The following is a 21,238-nucleotide window of genomic DNA, read 5'->3' on the forward strand; positions in this document are numbered from 1 at the left end:
CTCTCTCTCTCTCTCTCTCTCTCTCTCTCACACACACACACACACACACACACACACACACACACAAGGTAGGAGCAAACAGTGAGATCCCAATCATGTGTCACTCTACCTCCCCTCCACTGCCTCACAAGCTGGTCTTGGGACACAGTGTGCTCTCCTGAGTGACCTGGAACCCCAGCTTTTCTCAAATAGAGAGTGGCCCAAGCTGTCTGTGTGAGGCAGGGAACAGAGGTTCTCCTGTCAGTACCTCTGCCCTGAGGAGTCACGGAAGAAGACTGAACAGAGGGACCTCTGCTGGCAAAATGGGATCACCTTTAAGCTAAGAGTAAAACATGTTGTAGTGTTTATAAGCTAAGGCAAATGTTCAGAGATGCCTTGGACATGGAGAACAGATGACAGTGAAGAGGCAGAGGTAGGGAGGCAAGGGTGGGTTGGGGAGGCAGGGGTGGAGTATGGAGGCAGGGATAGGGTGAGGAGGCAGGGGTGGGGTGGGGCGGTAGGAAGGAGGTGGAGAGGCAGGGGTGGGGTAGGATGGTAGGGGTGGGGGAGGGGGCAGGGATGAAGTGGGATTATAAACTTACAGTATCATATCTATTTTAAATGAGAGGTTTTAAAGATACATTATTTTTAAATGTGTATTTTGGGGTGGGGGGTTGTTCTGCCTCTGCCTACCAGAGCATTGGATGGACTGCAGAGGTGTGCCATTGAGTGTTGCTTCTTATGTGTATTTTGGGGTGGGGGGTTGTTCTGCCTCTGCCTACCAGAGCATTGGATTGACTGCAGAGGTGTGCCATTGAGTGTTGCTTCTTATGTGACTTACAGTGACAGATCTCAGATCACCGGGGTTGCAGGACCAGTGTTTTTTGACCACTGAGCAATTTCACTGGCTGTAAATGAATGAAGGCATGGTATTTATACAAGAGTGTATAGGGAGGCTGATAGGCAGGCAGGCAGGTAGATATGTGGATGCCTAGAAAGATGATAAGCAGCTATTCAGGTAGCCAGGAGAGACTTGAATTTGACATCTTTAAAATATTATTAAATAAAATTTGACTAGGGATTAGAGGAGAGTCTCCGAATGGTTTTAGAATGGCTGCCAACATACTTCATGTATATGTGCTTAGTGGGTCCTGAGCATTGAAGACAAGGCTTCATTGTCATATATACATGCTTAGTGAAGTCTTCAGCACTGGAGACTGTAAAATCTCAATATACAGACTATGATTTACTAGTCACAAATGAATTGTGTATACCCAGAATCATATAAAAGATCTTGAGCAATAATGGGTCACAAGTGGAAAATTTTTCTTTTTTTTTCCCCCCATTTTTGGTGTGTCTGACTGTGTATGTTTGTGTGTGTAAGTGTGTGTGAGTATGTGTATGCATGTGGGTGTCTGTGATTCTATGTATGTCTGTTTGTGAGTGTCTGTGTATGTCTGGTGTGTGTCCCCAGTATGTGTGTCTTTGTGTGTGTCTGGTGTGTGTGTCTATGTGTTAGTGTGTGTCTGCTGTATGTGAATGTGCATATCTGGTGTGTATGTGGTGTGTGTGTCTACATGTGTGTATGTGTGTATATGTGTATGTGTCTGTGTGTCTGTCTGTGTCTGGTGTGTGTGTGTGTGTATGTGTGTCTAATGCTTGTGTGTGTGTCCAGTGTGTGTATTTGTGTGTGTCTATGTGTGTGTGTGTTAATATGTATAAATGTGTATATCTGGTGTGTCTCTGTATTTGTGAGTGTGTATATCTGGTATGTGTGTGTGTAATGTATGTGCATGTGTGTGTATGTGTGTGTTTCTGTCTTCTGTGCATATGTGTTTAGTGTTTATGTGTGTGTGTCTAGTACATGTGTGTGTGTCTAGAGCATGTATGTGTCTAGAGAGAGAGAGAGAGTGTGTGTGTGTATCATGAGACTAGAAGGGGTCCAACAGAAGAGAAGAAAGAGCTCTCAGGGCTGAGTGGGGGTGGGTAATAGAATTTTTGAGTCAAGAAGCACAGAAGAGAGGACTGTATGGGGAGAGGTTGGGGCACAGAAGAGAGGACTATATGGGGAGAGGACGGGCACAGGAGAGAGGACTGTATAGGGAGAGGACAGGGCAGTCAGGGGGAGGGGGAGTGAGTCAGATGGCCAAGAGCACAGTGTAATGCTATATTGTGTGGAGATGCCACAAGACACCTGTGGCTCTGTATGCGGACTTAAAGTCCTCTCCCCACCCACACCAGACAGGGTTTCTCTGTGTAGATCTGCCTTCCTCTGCCTCCCAAGTACAGGGGTTAAAGACATGCACCACAGCCTCCTGGCTTAAAATATTGAAAATAGTTTTTTAGTGTTGAACAAATTACAAGGATGAACACGGGAAATAACATAATTAGAAAAGTTGATCTATTTTTTTTTTTTTTTTTTTTAGTTTCAAACCCATCAAATTGGCTAAGTACCATTTTCTGAGTACACAATTATAGTTGAAAGGAAATTGTCCTCATGAAACCCATAACTGTACAATGAATTTCCAATAAACTATAAACTATTAAATAAAGGAAAAGGGAGACCAGCCACAAGAAGAAAGCCAGAAAACGGGGTAAAATCTGGCGTTAGGATAAGCAAGTTTAGCTGCTGCTGGTGGTGGTACATGCTTTTAAGCCCAACAATCGGGACGAAGAGGCAGGTGGATGGATCTCTGTGAGTTTGAGGCCAGCCTGGTCTACAGAGTTAATTCCAGACAACCAGGGCTACATAGAGAAACCCTGTCTTGGAGGTTAGGAGGAAGATAGGCAAATTTATAAAATGACCTACAGGTTCTGTCATCCCAGAGTTTCTCCTCAAGAGCCCCCAACAGACTTCTCTGCAAGCAAGCTCTCCTCTGTCAGGAAGCCAGTGCAGTAAGTGCTGACTGCGCAGGCAGGATGGGAGCTAACTTGGTGTACAATAGCACAGTGCCAACGATCCTAGCACTGGGGAGGGAAAACCACATCGATCCCTCGGGCTCACTACTGGCCAGCCCAGCCCAATCAGTCAGAGAGTCTGTCTCAAAAAGTAAGGTGGAGAGTGACTGCTTAAGACTCCAAGTCCTCACAGGCTTACACACACACACAGACACACACACACACACACACACATGCATACACACAGCAAAGCCAAACTGAAGGAAGCTGCCAACAGGTCTCTCAGTGACAAGTGGCTTTTCTGAATGCCTTACTTCTGTTTCAGTCTTCTCCTTATCTCTTGCCCAATTTTCCTGGCCCCAGATTCTCCTCTCACCTCTGCCTAGCTTCTGTGCAGAGTTGTCGGTCTGAGCTACACACCCATTTGGGAAAGGACAAGGGCACACTGTGCTCTGACCTTGCTGGCTTATCAACCAGGGGTGGGGGCGAAGGGATGGAGTTAGGAACTGTCTGAGCCAGGGGACGGGCCCTCCATTTGACTTGGAAGCACACTGGTACACTTTTAGTGACCATATGGTCATTGTCCCTCCTGCTCAGGCCATGTGCCTGCAGGCTGAGGGATGAAGGGCGGTGGCTGTGGTCTAACAGGCTGTCAGATCCACCTGTTAGAGGTAATGCCTGGTACAACTGCTGCTAAAGGTGGGACTCATCGGGACATAATCGGGCCACCAGGCTCATGAGCATGGGTAACTGGCAGAGATTAGTGTGTGCACACAGGTGCCTTATTCTCTTCCTTCTCCCTCTCATAATCTCTCTCTCTCTCTCTATCTCTCTCTCTCTCTCTCTCATCTTCCTCCGAAGAGCAATGGATGACCCTTGACTTTGGACCTCCCAGCCTTCAGAAGTGTGAGAAATGGGCCTCAGATATTCCTTGACTGCAACACAACATGGACTTACAGCAGCGATCTCTCTCTCTCTCTCTCTCTCTCTCTCTCTCACACACACACACACACACACACACACAGTCTAAGTCTGCCTCTGCTTTCCACACTAGGGTCTTTTAATACCTGTGGCCTCTGTCCCTTACACATTCCATATAAGCTCACAGACAGCTTCAGCACGACAAAGCAACTTGACCTCATGTGTACCGGGGGGATGATGACTGATGTATATGTTCAGTAACAGAGCAACTTGATACCAAGGGGAGGTCTTACCATTGAAAACCAAAGCCACCAGCATTGCTGAGTCTTTTGCAGAGACTGCTGGGGTGGGCCACACCCACAGTACCAGCTACTTAGGAGGCTGAGGCAAGAAGGCCATTCTGGGAGACAGACTAGTGAGACCTTTGTCTCAAAACCCAATGTAAGGACGACTGATTAATTCCCTAGTATGTCCCATTAACCCTAGGTTCCAGGACGGGGCGGGGGTGGGGTGGAGTAGGGGGAAATCTGCCAGTGAACAAGTAAGTCAGGTGGATATATTTTGCCGATCACCATTCAAGGCCAGGGAAGGGTGACAGGAAAACCTGAGGTGTCAGGCAGGGCTGGTGTGCAAAACATAGAAGTCAGGCAATCTGTCCTAACAGCTCCAGAGCAGAGCTCCCAATTCAATGCGGATGTCTAATGTCTGAGCTGAGCTGGAGCCTAGCTAGGGTCTCAAGCTAAGTTCTTACACCAGAAGTCCCTGGAGGTTGGCCCATGCCCACAGTTTCAGACTCAGAAGTGAGGACGGCCTGAGGATTTACATTCTAACACAACCCAGGGTTACTAATTCATATCACTCAGTCATACATGTAGCAGGTCCTATAGGATTGGTAGACTTTAGGCCTACAGTCCCACCTGTGTGAAGAGTAGCCCTCTGTGCCACTTTCCTGTGACAGGGCCACCTGCTCTAGGACAGGTATGTAGAGAACACCCCCAGGAGGTGACCTGCATTTGATCATCACCTAAGCTGACCCAAGCTGCGGTTTGCTGCAAAAAACGCCAGCTATCTCCTTTAACAGGTCAAATTGACTCCTCAACTGGCAATGGTCAATGGGAGCACACTGTTGACAGCAAAGCAATACCAAGGAGGTGACAGTGGTCCCCGTGAACAAAAAAGAAACGGGAAGTACCATCTTTCCACAGTGGCATAGACAGAGGGCTGCTTTCCGGCTTTCTGAACCAACTCCGTTGGCATCTTGCCTGCATCTCTGCAGGTGAGGGGAGACACGGCTTTCCCCGTGAGATGTTGCCTCTGGTCCACGCAGTCAGGCTTAAGTGCACCCACATTACAGGCACCATGGAAACCCAAATTCAAAAGATCCCTGTCTTGGTGGCTACACCTCATTCAGCATCGACTTCAGGACACACCAACCCGAATCTCCAAACCACACCTCTAATCAAAACCACATCACATCGAGCACCACGGGGTTCGATAACTTCGTAAGCCCGCATGCGCACACACGTGCACACGCTGTGAAAACATACCGCTGTGTCCCCTCGATGCTTGGGTGGATCCAAGCCAGGTTGGTGCGGGCCCTGTTTTTTCCTCTCCTCCTCCGGGCCATCCTCCACAGCTTCCTGTTCTCTCCCTGGATGGTCCTGCTTGTTGACAAGATGTCGGCCATTACCTTAAATTCATTTTGGATTTAATTTCAGAGGCACTTCTTCTCCTTTTCATGTTTAAAAGAGTCTCATTTCAGCTTTATTTTTTCTCACCTTGCTGTGAACCATCCCCTCCTCCTGGCGGCCTCCTGAGTCACCATGTGGATCGCAGATGTGTGTGCCTTGCTCCTTCAGACCAAACAGGAGCTTGGCCTCCTGTGGGCCAGGCCAGATTAAAGGAGGGGAGGGGCACTTTCTCACAGTTTGGTGTGAGCTGCATCAGCCTCTGTATGGAAACTAATTTCAAATTCACCTGACTCTCCTCAGCAGGGAGGCAAAGAGTCACACAGCAGAAAGCAATTTGAGGAAGGCCTCTCAGGCATAAAAGACAATGAATTACTCATACATTTTGACTTTGGAGACTGGAAAAATGATGGCTCAGTGGCTAAGAGAGCTTGCTGTTCTTTTAAGGGACCAGAGTTTAGTTCCCAGCACACACTGTGAGTCCAGCTCTGGGGGACCTGACACCCTCTCCTGGCCTCCTCCTCAGGCACCCTCATGCATATGCACATGGAAACACACATACACATAAGCAATAAAATGCATTCTTAAAAATACACAAATATGGGGCTCAGTGGTTAAGAGCACTGGCTACTCTTCCAGAGGTCTTGAGTTTAAGTCCCAGCAACCACATGGTGGCTCACAATCACTTCTAATGAGATCTGATGCCCTCTTCTGGTGTGTCTGAAGACAGAGACAGTGTACTCACACACATAAAATAAACAAATACATTGTTTGAATCATAATCTCATAGTCATTGTCCATGAGAAGTGTCCTACATGCGCTGGGTAACTCCCAGTTTGGGGAGACAGCACATAGCCCAACCTATGGGTTTAGTGGTAGGCTGGGTTTGGATCCAGGGCCAATCTGTACCCATGGTACATGGTGACATGTGTGACCAGCTTGTCCCATGATCCTTTTCTTTGCCTCTAATGTGAGTCTGCTAAAAATTTCAAGTACTCCACTTCCCAGGCTTAGAGGGCAGATTAACCAAGACAGCGTCCAAGGACTAGGCTTCTGCTCTTCAAACACTTACCCAGGACACTGCTTATTTCTAGTTCATCATCCAGAGTCTTTCCCCAAAGCCCTTTAATTATTACAGATGGTCCTTTAAGTAAGCCCCCATTTAAATTCGGAGGTTATAATAATATGAACATCCCATAGAAAGCTACGGAGTTGAAGTTGGATATGGTGATGATACAGCCCTGTCATCCCAGCTAAGACAAGAGGATAAAGGGTTAGAGGTCATGAGATGGAGAAATGACTCAGATATTAAAGGCAGCTGCTACTTCACCAGAGGACCTGGGTTTGGTTTTCAGAGCCCATTAAGAGGCTCACAAGCCAGGCGGTGGTGGCACACGCCTCTAATCCCAGCACTTGGGAAGCAGGCAGATTTCTGAGTTCGAGGCCAGCCTGGTCTACAGAGTGAGTTCCAGGACAGCCAGGGCTATACAGAGAAACCCTGTCTCGGAAAAACAAAAGAGGCTCCCAAGTGTTTGTGATCCATTTCCAGAGGATCTGACAGGTCTTCTGGCCTCTATAGACAGTGTGACAGTGTATGTTCCTGGTGTCCTCACATCTATGCAGTCAAAACACTTGCATATATAAACTAAATAAAAAAATCTAAAAAACTGATTAATGGCTAATATAGCATTAAGAAGTATATATCTTGGACTGGAGAGACAGATGGCTCAGCAGTTAAAAGCACTGACTGCTCTTCCAGAGGAAGCAGTTTCAATTCCCAGCACCCACACAGTAGTTCACAGCTGTCTACAACTCCAGTTCCGGGGACCTGACACCCTCACACAGACATACATGCAGGCAAAGCACCAATGCATATAAAATAAAAATAAATTATTTGAAAATATACATATCTCATCAATGAAGCTTCTTGCAGCAGGTGGAGACCATTTCAGAAATTCACAAGTGGTCAAAACACAGATAACAACTGACCAGCCCTGATTGACACATCTACACTATGGCTCCTACAGCTAAAGCTTAAGGAGCCTCAGGACAACAGGGTGGGGAGAGTGGAAGGGCCTCAGGCCGGGACATCTGCTGCAAGATTGAGTCTTGTATATTTGGCAGGGAAGCTGCACCCATGAAGGAAGTCTCAACAATATGGTCACCTCACCAAATGATGACATCACCAGCTGACATGCCAACATGAAGATGGCATCACCATATAACATGCCAAAATGAATGGGGAAAATCTCACAAAGTCCCACCTCTAGAGATATAGGTAATCTATAGCTGCTAAAACAGGTATAGTAGGTCACCACATTGTGTGTTCACTTTTCTAGTCGCTTCTGTTTTATATCTAAGTTATTATACATCTTGAGTCATAACAATATGCTCTGGGGGGGAAGGGGAGTGTCAAAGCCAGCCTGGCCAATGACACCCCTCCTCCCCCGCCTTTTTGAGACACAGTCTCATTACATAGCCCTAGCTGTCCTAGAACTCACTCCACCTGCCTGCCTTCCAAGTGCTGGGATTAAAGGCGTGCACCAGTTGTCAATAAACAAAAGAGAACTCCACCCATATTGATCCGAAACTCCCTGACCTTCCTATGGGTCCTCTTTCTGGTCTCTGAAGCTACCCTGGATAAAGAAAGAACCATATAATGTATATATTGGACTACTGGCTTAGTTCCAGTGGATAACATAGAATATATCACAGGCTGGGCTGTTTAAATAGCAGAAATCTGTTTTCTCATAGTTCCGAAGGTGGAAGTCAGAGATCATGGAGCCAACAGAGTAGGTCTTAGGGATGGAGACAGCCACTTCCCCACTACATGCTGGCATGTAGAGGATGGGGAGAGCAAGCCTCACCAAGACTCCCCTTAAGAGGACGTTCCTCATAACCTCACACCCTCACCTAAACCCAGTCACCCCACACACACTGACCTCCAAACCCCACTGTTGAGACTTCTACAAAGATGATAAAGATGGCGATTGTCTTCAGTTGTTGCCGGTTTCTACCGCTCATTGAGAAAACCACCTTTCCTGAACTCTAAGAGTTATTTTGTTTCAAAATTGCTAGACACATCTGTGGTCTATAGTCAAGGGCCGGTCTGTCCTCTCCAGCAAATGCAGTTGATAAGTAAATTAAACCTTCAGCCAAGTTCAGCCACCTGACAGACTGCCCCTCCTCAATATGGTCTGTGTAGCAAATTTAAACTGGGTGCTCCTTGCGCCTGAGTGTGAAGCAGTCTTCCACCAGTGCCGGGCTCAGCTCTGCTCACAGACTGGGCAGGGTAGAATGTGTTGGCTGCCTCTTGGGCTGAAAGAGCTTTCCAGTAGAGAAGTTCAAAACTCAACAGGTTAAGTTAATAAGATTATTTGAGCTTAGTATAGTGGCACCCATCTACAATCCTGGCATTTGGGACACTGAGACAGGAGGATTGCAATTTTGAGGTCCAACCTAGGGCTATGTAGCCCCTATCTCCAAAAGAAAAGAAAAAATCAAAGTTCACACAACCATCTGTGGTTGAAAACAATATTCTCAGTAACAATTCAGTCTTCATGCTTATCCTCGGAGAGCTTGATTCCAGGACCTTTGCATGTGGGCTCCTCCTACAAGGACCTTATTTATCGATTTATTTGCTTGTTTTTTTTTTTTTTTTTTTTTTTTTTTTGAGACAGAGTTTTGCTGTGCAGCCTTGGCTGTCCTGGAACTCACTTTGTAGAATAGGCTGGTTTCAAACTCATAGATCTGCCTGCCTCCCAAGTGCTGGGATTAAAGGCCACTCTGTGCTACCACCACTTGATTTTAAGAGGCCCTTTTAGGCAGACATTGTTTCTGTACCTCTAAGAAGACATGACTCGGGGGTCCCTATCCAAACCACCTGTTAGGGAGCAAGGTCAAAAGTCAAGTTCAGATTTCCTTCCCCAGGACGAGGCTTCTCCATCACCACGACAAGTGTGTAAGTTAAAACTTAAGCAAGTAAAATTGAAATACCATTGACCGGTGCAGCCTGGACACGCATGCATGGTCCACACTGACTCCTGAGATCCTTCAGTCTTCAATATCCAAAGTGTGGCCCTGAGGCTCCTTAGCATGGTGTCATTTAGCTGGAGGGAATGCAGATACACAGAACAGCAGGGTGGGGTGGGGACTGGAGGCTGGTGGTAGATCAGATAGATCACCAGCTTCATGTCCCACAGCAAAGCTGGGCACTGCACAGAGGCAAAGCCAAGTGTCTCACTAAGGCAGCAGCTGAATGCAGCCCAGCTGGACAGCCTGCACTCCACAGAACAGAGTCCTCCCTCATCAAAAACAAGTCCCTGTGAGATCACAAGAGGCGCGCGTGCACGCGCGTGCGTGTGTGTGTGTGTGTGTGTGTGTGTGTGTGTGTGTCTACCCACATGCACACAAGTGCCCATAGAGGCCAGTGTGTCAGGCTTCCTGGAGTGGGAATGCAGGTAGCTGTAATCTACCTGATGTAGATGCTGGGAGCTGAACTGGCGGCCTCCTGGAAAAGCAGCAAGTTCTCCTAACCACTGAGTGGTTGCTCATCCCCAACGGGGCTTCCTGAATGGCTTGTATTCTGGGTTTATAGAATAAAAAGCCAAATAACTTTCTTTCCAAGCAATTGCTCCCAGTTGGCTGCTGTTGTGGTTTGATTATGACATACTCCCCATGCAGGCTCATGGTCCTCACTCCCTGGCTGCCGGCCTTATTGGAGACACTGTGGATCATTTGAGAAAGTTATGCCTGGCTGTTGGCAGTATGGTCCCCAGGGATGGGGCTCTGAAGTTCCCCTTAGGTTCAGCTAATTTCAGCTTCCTGTTCGGAGCTGCCCCACCACATGCTCTAGAAGACATGAGCCCCATGCCCTCCCCCACCTCGGTGGACAGAGTCACAGTAAGGATGTATTCTGTTAAAAGTAGCTCACACTTTTCTTGCTAACCTGTCCCCTTCCCTGAGTCATTTCAATTCCATGTTTTGTTTTGTTTTTCTCCCAAGATGCACCTGGAAGACAGGAATCAAGAACGTCCTTGTTGTACATTCTTCAAATGAAATTAGGCACGTGAGGTAAAAGTATTTTCAAATAGTAAGAATTTCAAAATGCAGGACACTCCAATTGCTTCCCTAAACGGTTCTTTTACTGCTAAACAAACAAACAAACAAACAAACAGGACTGTAATGTAGTAGACATGAAACATTTTTTCCTTACTAGAGAAAAAAACTGCATTGAAAAAGTGCATTTTTCATGCTGGGAGAAACTTTTTTTTTTTTTAAAGATTTATTTATTTATTACATGTAAGTACACTGTAGCTGTCTTCAGACACTTCAGAAGAGGGCGCCAGATCTCGTTACGGATGGTTGTGAGCCACCATGTGGTTGCTGGGATTAGAACTCTGGACCTTCGGAAGAGCAGTCGGGTGCTCTTACCCACTGAGCCATCTCACCAGCCCCTGGGAGAAACTCTTACCTGTGTTCCCTGGCGTGCCCCACTGTCTTGATCACTGCTGACCAGCATCTTGGTCTCCCTTCTCCTGGAAGCAGCTGGTGGCCAGGGCCTGGGATTCATCACTGGGGAGAGAGACTAAAGGGTTATCAGCAGCCAAATGTGTACTGTATAAATGTCCATTATCCTATATGCAGGCAAAATGTGAACTTGTGTTGAGATGGGCTGCTTAGGATTAAAAATCCAGCTCGGGGCTTGAGCAGACTGTCCCCTTAAGCATAAAACGGGAAATGTGCAAGCTTTTTATCTATGCAAGACTTACTTCTGAATTTCAGCCTTCATTTATCTAATTGGTATATCTATATGGTATTGGATATTTTTATTTATGGAGCTAAGGGTGGCATCCAACACCTGAATCCCTGGTACCCAGGAGGCTTAGGAGGAACTGCCAACAGAAAGGGCAGGGGTTTGAGAGTGGCTTGCTGCACTACATATGGAGATCTTGTCTTTCAAAATGCAGGGGCTGGTAGTAGACTGCAAGTTTGAGATCAGTTTGGGCAACCTAATAAGACTGCCTCAAAATGGTTATTATTGCTTTTGTTTGTGCTTTGTTTCAAATAAAGAGCTGAGGATGTAAGTGTTAGAATACTTGTCCAACGTGCTTGTAGACCTGGGTTCAATTGAGAGCTCCTGGGTCCAATTGAGATGCAATAAAAAAGATGCCACTGCTTTGTGTGTGTGTGTGTGTGTGTGTGTACATGCCTGCAGGTGTGCACATGTGGGGGTGTGCATGCATATGTGTGTTCAGGTGTGCATGCATGCTTGTGTGTATGTGTGTATATGTGTGTGTGTACAAGTAACGGTTTATGTGAAGGCCAGAGATTGTTATCAGGTCTGCCACAATCACTCTCCACCTTAAAAAAAAATAGAGTCTCTCACTGCCTGGGAGTTCACTAATTCAGCTAGCCTGGCTGTGCAGCCAGCCTATGGATCCTTGCTCTCTGTCTCCTTGATGTGGGGATCACAAGTTCCGCTCCACACCTGGCTTTTACATGAATGCTAGAGACTGAACTGAGCACCTCATGCTTGCACAGCAAGCACCTCATTGGCTGAGCCGACTTCCCGGATCCACCTGGCTCTTTTTAAAATATAGATAATGGCTAAGGGCCAAGAAGACAGAGAGAGCGCTAGTTGCTTCCTAGAACTGCATGCTCAAAGGGACAAAACCCCCCAGGGAGCGGGGAAGAAATATCCATACACTTAAGTTTTATCTTCTGGAGCTTTTCTTTAGTTCCCACTCCAAGAGCTTCCTCCTGAACCAGTTTCCAGAAATCCTCGTCATCGCTCATGCTCTTCAAGATCCCACATTTGGTCAGCTCGTTTTGCAACCCTATAATCTTTTTTCCAAAGAGAATGGGCATATAGATAAGTACACTGGGCATATAGGTAGGTTTTTTTTTTTTTTTTTTTTTTTTTTTTTTTTTTTTTTTTAGCTAATTGGTAGCAGCCTGAAGTTAACACTAGCAGATGCTTGGTTGGGGGGAGGGCTGGTCTGAAGGCAACCAGAAGAAGTGCACTCCTAACATCATCTGTCCTCTGTGACCACCACCCTCTATCCTAGTTGCCACACAGGCGCATGCTATTTGCTGCGCTTGCCAGTTTAGCAGAAAGGAGGCCTTGGGATGCTTCCCCTTTCAAATGCACTTCTGCTTCATAGGTACAGGGGTCCATCTCCAGGGCCACTCTTAAAGGAGTCTCAGACACATGGAGGAACAGCTACTGTTGACTATTCTGAATGGCTTTCGTATGTGATTCCAGCGTCAAGCAACCAAGCCCTCAAGCAACCAAGCCCGTAGCTGCTTAATGGAAAGGCCATTCCAAAGTCACTTTCTGTGCAGAGATTAACCCCCGGACTTCTGGGGCGGCCTTGGGTAAGGGAATCTCTTTAAGAAGCTGGCAGACACAGAGCTTAGCTGGAGTTCATGACTATTATGAAATATAATGCAGCGAGGGGGGCTAACTGGTGGGCCCATGCCAAGGTATGTCCCTGAGAAATTATACCAGGCAACAGATTTGGTGTAAAGGGGCCTTACTGGGAGAAGAGAGAGGAGTAACACCTGGGAAGGGTAGAGGCAGTAAGCCGAGTCTGGAGGACGCATGCAGAGAGTGGTGCAGAGAAGGTGAGAAAGGGGATTCAGAGGACAGAAGAAAGGGGGAGAGAGAACGCCTAGAACAGAAAGAGCTGGGTAGTCTTTTCATACAGAGCCCGCACCTGCGCACCTGGCATTAGGCAGAGGATGGCGTACGTCACTGCTAGGTCCCTGAGAGGAGCCTAGTGGAGTGGCCTATGAACTAACAATGCACCTGGCACAGAGACCATTAGATTTCATTTGATCTGCGGTGGGCCTGAGCAGGCTCCCCTGCAAAACAATGTGGCCTGAGATTTAACAAATCCAAGAGTAAAATAAAATCGGCCATGCACTGCCCTCTAGCTACAGGTTGGTGTTCATTCGTTTGGTTTTGGATGATCAAAACGCACCTTGCATTCCACAAACACTGCCCGACCCCCATCTAATTCCTGATGCAGAAATGGGAGGCAGGCTAAGCTAATTTTTTGTGGAGACTATGGACTACCTCAGATTCAGGCTGTGGCTTTCTAAAGGAAGAACTCTTACCCCCTCTACAGGAAGTGATAAAAGGAACAGCGCTGGGGGCAGCAGGGGTGGGGGGCTGCTTACTCAAGCTTTAGATCCTTAGAGAGGCTCACGGGTGTATAGAGCTTAGGTAGAGGTGTTGGGTCTCCCTCCCCTCTGCCTGTTGGGCAGGTGATTGGCGGTGGTCCCTGGTGGAGGGATTTGTGACAAATGCCCGCCTAGCACAGCAGGAAGCAGCGCCCCCTTTTCTGGGCCTTTGGGATGCTCAGCGTGCTCCTGCTCACAGGAGTACACGTCCCGGATTCTGTCTTACCAGGTAGGCGTTGGACCTGGGAGGGAACCTGGTTGAAGCCTTGGGCGGGGATGCTGACCAAGCTTCGGGCTGCGACTGCAAACAAGCAAAGAAAGGTGGTGGGCAAGGCGAGCGGTGGCCAGGAACAAAGCCTCAGGCAAGGAAGAAGTAAACAAGCAACCACAGGAAGCCATTAAGCAGAGTGGGCGCTAATGAGTGCGCGGCGGGGCCCTGCGCACCCGCCCCGCCAAAACCACCGGGGACTGCCTCGCTGGGCAATTTGGAGCCCAGAGCCCTGCTGGCAGGCTATAAACCTGTTTGTAGTCTCCATCGGTTCCCCCTTCAAGTTTGTGTCGTTAGGGGTGAGGAGGAAAGACCATCGGATGCTGTGATCTCTTCTCAGGACCTGCAGTTGCAGGGGGCAGATGGGCTTCCAACTCCAAGGTAAAGGACTGCCTTCCCGCTACCCCCCAACACACCCTTTGCTGGCCACGGTGGGAGACCAGAGGTGTTAGGTCCACCTTCCAGGGTCTTTTGAAACGGTTTTTCCTTTTAAAAGAAGTCATTTGACTTCCCAAACGTTCCTCACAGTTTCTGCCAATTTGTAAACCATGCTTTCAGGTTGCTTAAAGGAGCTTGTCTAAGGGATTTCCAAATGTTTACTGCCGGGCTAGAATTCTTCCATGGCAGGCCCAGCCTCTTGCAGACGCTGTAGGGGCATCCTACTTCTTGCGCACATTTCGAGCATCCTCAGGGATGCAGGTCCTCGCACCTTCTTGTCCTTACAGCAGCGACACCCAGCGGCCATTCTTCGCACCTGAAATCCCCAGGCCTGGGTACCCAGAACCTTAGACAGCCTCACAGGTCCTTCTCAAGGACATTTTCCCCAGACCACACACACACAGAGATTTAGGAATTCCCAGCCTTTGAAGCCCTCGCATCTGAGATGGTTCAGGAAGTGTGTGGGAAAACCAGCTGAGGATAAGTTTCAGGGGGGCTCTAGGTATACGTATAGAATCGCTTAAAACTTATGATCGTTTATGGGAAGATGGGGATGTGTCATATAAGTAGATCACCATAAACACCTTATTCATATTTAAAGATCCACAACAAATCACTTTAAATGACCCCAGTAGGAACTGTGGTAAAGAGTGGGTGTCTCCTAGGGTCCCTGAGTGAGCCTGTGCACACATACCTTGCTGGGTCCTTGAGTGTGTGCATACTTGCACACGTGCCTTCGCTTACATTCCTGTCAATACATTTTGCTCAATGAAAATAAATTCAAATATATTTTCATTTGTACATTTCATGTGCCATGCACTGGAACATTAGAACAGCATATTATCAGTTTGTAATGGAACTCCTGACATTAATTTTAAATGAACCTGCAAGAATTTAATACAGGACACACAAACACACACACACACACACACACATTTGAATCTACAACTTTTCGAATTCCTGGGTTCAGTGCCTTCTTCAGCCCCTAATTCAGCTAAGAGACATAGTTCCTATAATTTTACTTAAGATATCACAGTACAGGTGTGTGGTTTGTAATAACTCAAAGTGCTTAGAATTCTTAAAACATCAGATTCCCTACCTCACCCCCATGCAGACTTACAGGGACCATACTCTCCCGTGGTCCACTTTCATGTGACCAGGCAAGGAACAGAAGAATAACTACCATCCAAGAGAAGGGTGTGCATCCCCACCTCCCCCTGCCCTGCCCTCCCCTCCTTTGGATGTATACTTTTGACAGGTTCCCTTCCCGTTTGTTGTGTAAATACAACTATACAGGCTGTGGGCTCTGGTCTTGTGGGATGATAACCTGTTTTACATTATTGGTAAGCATGATTCAACCTTTCTCTTATTGACCACAATGTAGTCTTCATCTATCAACTCCTTTAAACTCCTTTTCTCATTTTGGTTAGTTCTTTCAGAGTCTTATACAATACATTTGGGTCATATTTACCCCACCCCCTTTTCTACCCACTCAGCCTTCTGTGTTTTTATTTTTTAGTTTTTTGTATGTTTGTTTTAATTTGTGAAGTACACTTTTTGCTGCCCATACACTCATAGAGTTATGGCATTCACTAGAAGCTGGCCTACTCTCCAGGGGCCACACCCTTTGTCTTGGCACAGCAAGACAAAGGTTTTACTGCTCTGAAGAAACACCATGACCAAGACAACTCTTAAATGGACAACATTTACTTGGGGCTGGCTTACAGGTTGTGAGGTTTAGTCCATTATCATCAAGGTGGGAGCATAGCAGCATCCAGGCAGGCATGGTGCAGGAGGAGCTGAGAGTTCCACCTCTTGTTCTGAAGGCGGCTAGGAGAAAACTGGCTTCTAGGCAGCTAGGATCAGGGCCTTAAAGCCCACACCCACAGTGACACACCTACTCCAACAAGGCCACACCTCCAAATAGTGCCACTCCCTGGGCCAAGCGTATTCACAGGAACCACACCCTTAAAACTGACTGTCTCTCCGAGCAAAGGTCAGCTGCCAGTAGCCTTTAGCTAGGGGTGGGAGGGACTACATGCCACCTCCTCTCCTCAGTGCTGTAATTTTGTCTGAGCCCGAGTTTTGTGCACAGCCTCAATGGCTGTAGATTCTTATGTGCAGCTGCTCTGCTGTGTCCAGAATGCATTGTTTCTGTGTAGTCATCCACCACCTATGGCTCCTATAATCCTTCTGCCCTCTCTTCCTTGGGTGGAAGGGTTGTGATGAAGGCATCCCACCCAGGGTTAAGCCTTTCTGAATTTCTTATTCTCTGCACATTGGTCAGTAGTGGCTGGCTGTTAATTGATTGCCATAAAAAGCTTCTCACATGATGGCTGACCAATCTACTAATCTGTGGGTGGCTTTCCAAAGGAAAGGCATCTGTAGGAGACAGTTAGATACTATGTCTCTGAAGCCCATGACCTGTCTAGCTACAGGTTCTTGGCTCCAGTATGGGGTTTGAATTGAGTAGGACTTCAATCCAATCAGAAAATAGTCGATCACTCCCAGAACATTTGTGTGTCTGTTGCACCAGTGGGCATTGTCTTGCCAGCCCAGTTATTACCACATCTCAGAGCATTCGTTCTCAGCTCGGTAAGGCTGACGACTACTTTCCTCCTCTGTTAGCATAGCATAGCATAGCATAGCATAGCATAGCATAGCATAGCACTTTCCAGCTCTATAAAAGCTATCCAGTACGGACGAAGCTTCCAAGGTAATACCAGCATGATTTCTCCATGTTCTTTTGAGTATTTTTTTAAAAGATATATGTTTCTTTATGTACATGAGTGTTTGCTTGCACGTATGTATATACACCACATGTGTGTGGTCCTTGTGGATGTCAGAGAGGGTTGTAGAACCCCTGGAGCTGGAGTTAGAGATGGTTGTGAGTCACCATGTAGGTGCTGGGAATTGACCTTGGGACCACCAGAAGAATAGAGTGTTCTTAACCACTGGGCTGTCTCCTTAGCCTCTTTTTGTGGTCTGTGACTCAGCTACTTGGTATCTCAGCCATAAGGTCTTACTGTCAAGTTCTGGAGGATGACTGAGAACATTGGTTTAGCTTGTAGTTTGTGGTTCTCTTTAATTATGATCTAGTCAGAGGAGAGCCTAGCATTGTAAATATATTTTTTGAGCTTGAGTCTTATCTCTGGGAGCATGGAGCTGGGAGGAAGAACCAGGCCTAAGTTCTACAAAATGGTGTTCAGCTTACAGCAGTTAGAACCCACGTTTACAGCCTGAAAAGGCCAGAGTAAAAAGCTGGAAAAAGTGAGGCTAGCAGAACAGGAGGTCTGGTCTCTTAAAAAGAAGGAGGGAGGGAAGGATGGAAGGAAGGAAGGAAGGAAGCAGATCAAAGCCAAAGCCTTCCAGAACATTCCAAGATGGGAAGGAAGTTGCTTAGCCAAGGAGCAGGTGCCTACAGAGTGATAGTATAGAAGGTGGCTTTTAAAAGAAGCTCCTACTAAGTTTAAAGGCAGAACAGAAGTTAGGCTTCTCCCAAGGGCAGAGCACAGCAGCCTCCAAGGGGGAGGCTCCTGTGTACACTCAGGCTGGAAGCAGCCCATAACGTTTGGCAAAATCCATGGAGACTTCCAGGAGACCTCAGCTGTGGGATAAGCCACTTCAGGTTCTCCCAGGCATTCATTCATGGTGTGCAAAAATGCAGCCCTAGGTTGGCTGCGCAGAAGGCCCAAACCCTTCTCCTGTAAACAAAGGGACAGGGGAGTGGCTAGGCACAGCACAGCTTCTGAGCCCTACAGAACAGCAGACACAAGAGACAGAGACAGGCAAATCTCTGGAATTCTAGACCAGCCTGGTCTACACAACACTGCTGATAGATACAGCCACTTGCAAATGACAGTTTAAAATTAGAATTGTCACATTTTTTTCCTTAAGGATACTATGTATGTTTTTGCTTAATAATAAGTAAAAATATCCTTAATAATTAAAAAAATAAATATGTATCAACTTAAATTTATATAAAGAACAAGGGGAATATAGGTGTATTTATCCACATATATATTAATCTCCAAGGAAGGGAGAAAGAAATGGGAATTGGTATAATTGTTTTCAAGGTTACATAGCTAATAAATAAACAAATCCTGGCCTTTGATCTCAGTACTTGGGAGATAAGGCAGGGACAGATAGGTACCTTGTGAGTTTGATGACATCCTATCTACAAATCCAAATCAGCCCAGGCTACACAGAGAAACCCTGACTATGATAATAATAGTAATAATAATAATAATTAGTTTAAAATTATTAAAATGAAGATAGTTATAAGTTATATGGTTGTAATGGTATTGCAAATCCCCTATGAGAGAGGTCAAAATAGAGCAGACCTATATAAGAAGAAGGCTGCTGGATTAAATCAATCCATACTCTTAATGACTTTAGACTGCCAGACCAGGGATATGCTATGTTAGGACAGAAAAGAGGGAAATGTATATATGTTTTTAACATTTATTTGAGGTATTGTGCTTATATAATTCTTAAAGATGCAATATAAAGTTCTAGTACTTTCGAAAGCTGCTTTTACAAACTGTTAGAGATGATAAAATGCAAGTTATGAACTATTAGGAATGGTTAAGAAATACAAATTAATAGTCATAGTCAAACTCATGGTCATATTAGATACTAGTTTAGCTAGTTACAATAAAATGTTTTCAAGGTTATTCAGATAGTATATAACTAAGAATAAACAATGTTAGACAATTCAGATATAATATAGATAGATAACTGGGCATCAGTAACCTCAGAGATCCACAGAATATGACATTTAAAACTATCTGATTATTATAAGATCTTTTAACTAGGAGTCAGGTCTGTTCCTGCCAGTATCCTCATTCCATTTCAGAGATGATGATGAGCGTTAATAACTTCCATGTTGAGTTGCTTCAGTTATGGCAAGCTAGTCATTAGGCAAAGAAAATGTCTTCACTTCATCTACAGACAAAATGCTGTCCAGAAAGAACAGACACAGGGAAATCAACTGCCTAACTCTGCCAAGACACAGTAAACAAGTCCTTTATAATTCCTGCTTCACAAAAGGTCTGTTGGATATTCTGGGCCAGAAGGCTGAAGATAGATGCTCCAACATTATAGAGAATATTGAGGACTGTCCAGGCAGTCAGCAATCTCTGTCATTTTTATTATTTTTGGAAGCTGTGATCTAGCACTTCCTACATACTCAGATAATATTTATTCCTTCTTAGGGCTCTGATGAGGTTGAAGGCTAGATAGTCATAGTCTTACTATAAGCTTGAGTTGTTTAGGATTTAAAAAGATGTTTTAAGTTTAAGAAAGTAAGTTGGGCAGTGGTGGCACATGCCTTTAATCCCAGCACTTGGGAGACAGAGGCAGGCAGATTTCTGAGTTCAAGGCCAGCGCTACAGAGTGAGTTTCAGGACAGCCAGGACTACACAAAGGAACCCTGTCTCAAACACCCCCCCCCCAAAAAAAAGTTTAAGAAAGTATTTTTAAGTTAATAATACAAATTAGGATAGAAATTGATTTAGATGCAGAACTGTAAGTACACCCAGATAGGATAAATAATAGAAAAATTTCCTTAATTGCCAAATACTATGGATTGGACATTATAAATGTATATTATACTGTATAGATTTCATAATTGTTTCATAATCATTATAGTTGTATTCAATATATATTTGAAAGAAAGGGAGCCTTTTATTGGACTAAAAAGGGAAATTGTAGAGAGAATATCTTGTGTATTGTGTGTTGATGCATCACCTGTCAATTAAAAAGCCTATGGCCTAGGGCTTAGGCAGGAAATAGAGGTGGGACATCCTGGAGAGAGAAGGAATTCTGGGATAGAGCCAGTTGCAGGAAGATTACCCTGGAAAGATGGGAGGAGATGGGCATAGGGTTGCCTGAGTACCGTAGCCAGTCATGTTGTAGAATGTAGGTTAAAAATAAATGGTTATCTTTAGTTATGATCTAGTCAGAGAAGAGCCTAGATATTTGGCCAAGATATTTGTAAATGTATGTTGAGTCTGAGTCTTATTTCTGGGAGCATGGGGCTGGGAGGAAAAACTAGACCTAACTTTTTTTTTGTTGTTTTGTTTTGTTTTTTTCGAGACAGGGTTTCTCTGTATAGCCCTGACTGTCCTGGAAATCACTCTGTAGACAAGGCTGGCCTCGAACTCAGAAATCTGCCTGCCTCTGCCTCCTGAGTGCTGGGATTAAAGGCGTGCACCACCACCACCCAGCTTAGGCCTAACTTCTACATGCATATGTTCCATGTATACATCTGTTGCATCTCCTGGAATTGCAGCTATAGATGATCGTGAGCCACCATACAAATGCTGGGAATCACCCACGTTCTTTGCAAGAGCAACAAGTGTTCTTACCCTCTAAGATGTCTCTCCAGTCCTTGTCATGTTTAGTTTTTATTTCTGTGGGAACTGTTTTCAGCTTTGTGAACAGTGACAATTAGAGATACTAGAATTGCAAAGCGTTGCAGTCTGTTGTTTCTGCTTCCTTGTCCCTGGGTTCTCTTACAGGTGCTGCCATGAGAGGAGGAGAGTGAAGCCCACTCCCTGCAGCCCAGGTTATTCAGCTTAAGGCAGCCTGTCACTGTTAAGATAACAATGTATCTGATGCTGTTTTTGTGAATGGAGAATATTCTTTGAGTATTCTTTGAGAATTTACTCAACAATGTTTGTACACCAGTGTCATAGTCAGGGTTTCTATTCCTGCACAAACATCATGACCAAGAAGCAAGTTGAGGAGGAAAGGGTTTATTCAGCTTACACTTCCATACTGCTGTTCATCACCAAAGGATGTCAGGACTGGAACTCAAGCAGGTCAGAAAGCAGGAGCTGATGCAGAGGCC

General features: G+C 45.8%; 1 protein-coding gene across 1 annotated transcript in view; it reads right to left on the reverse strand.

Moving 5' to 3' along the window:
• Positions 1-21,238, reverse strand: part of LOC110284396 — a 48,623-nt gene that overhangs the window by 19,272 nt on the left and 8,113 nt on the right. The window contains exons 2-5 of the mRNA XM_021150140.1: positions 13,903-13,977; positions 12,194-12,332; positions 10,960-11,060; positions 5,346-5,459 (exon numbers count right to left, since the gene is read on the reverse strand). Of these exons, the coding sequence (XP_021005799.1) occupies positions 5,346-5,459; positions 10,960-11,060; positions 12,194-12,332; positions 13,903-13,977 (429 nt within the window). The remainder of the gene's footprint in view (positions 1-5,345; positions 5,460-10,959; positions 11,061-12,193; positions 12,333-13,902; positions 13,978-21,238) is intronic.

Source organism: Mus caroli, chromosome 17 (genome assembly GCF_900094665.2).
Source record: "Mus caroli chromosome 17, CAROLI_EIJ_v1.1, whole genome shotgun sequence".
NCBI lineage: Eukaryota > Metazoa > Chordata > Mammalia > Rodentia > Muridae > Mus > Mus caroli.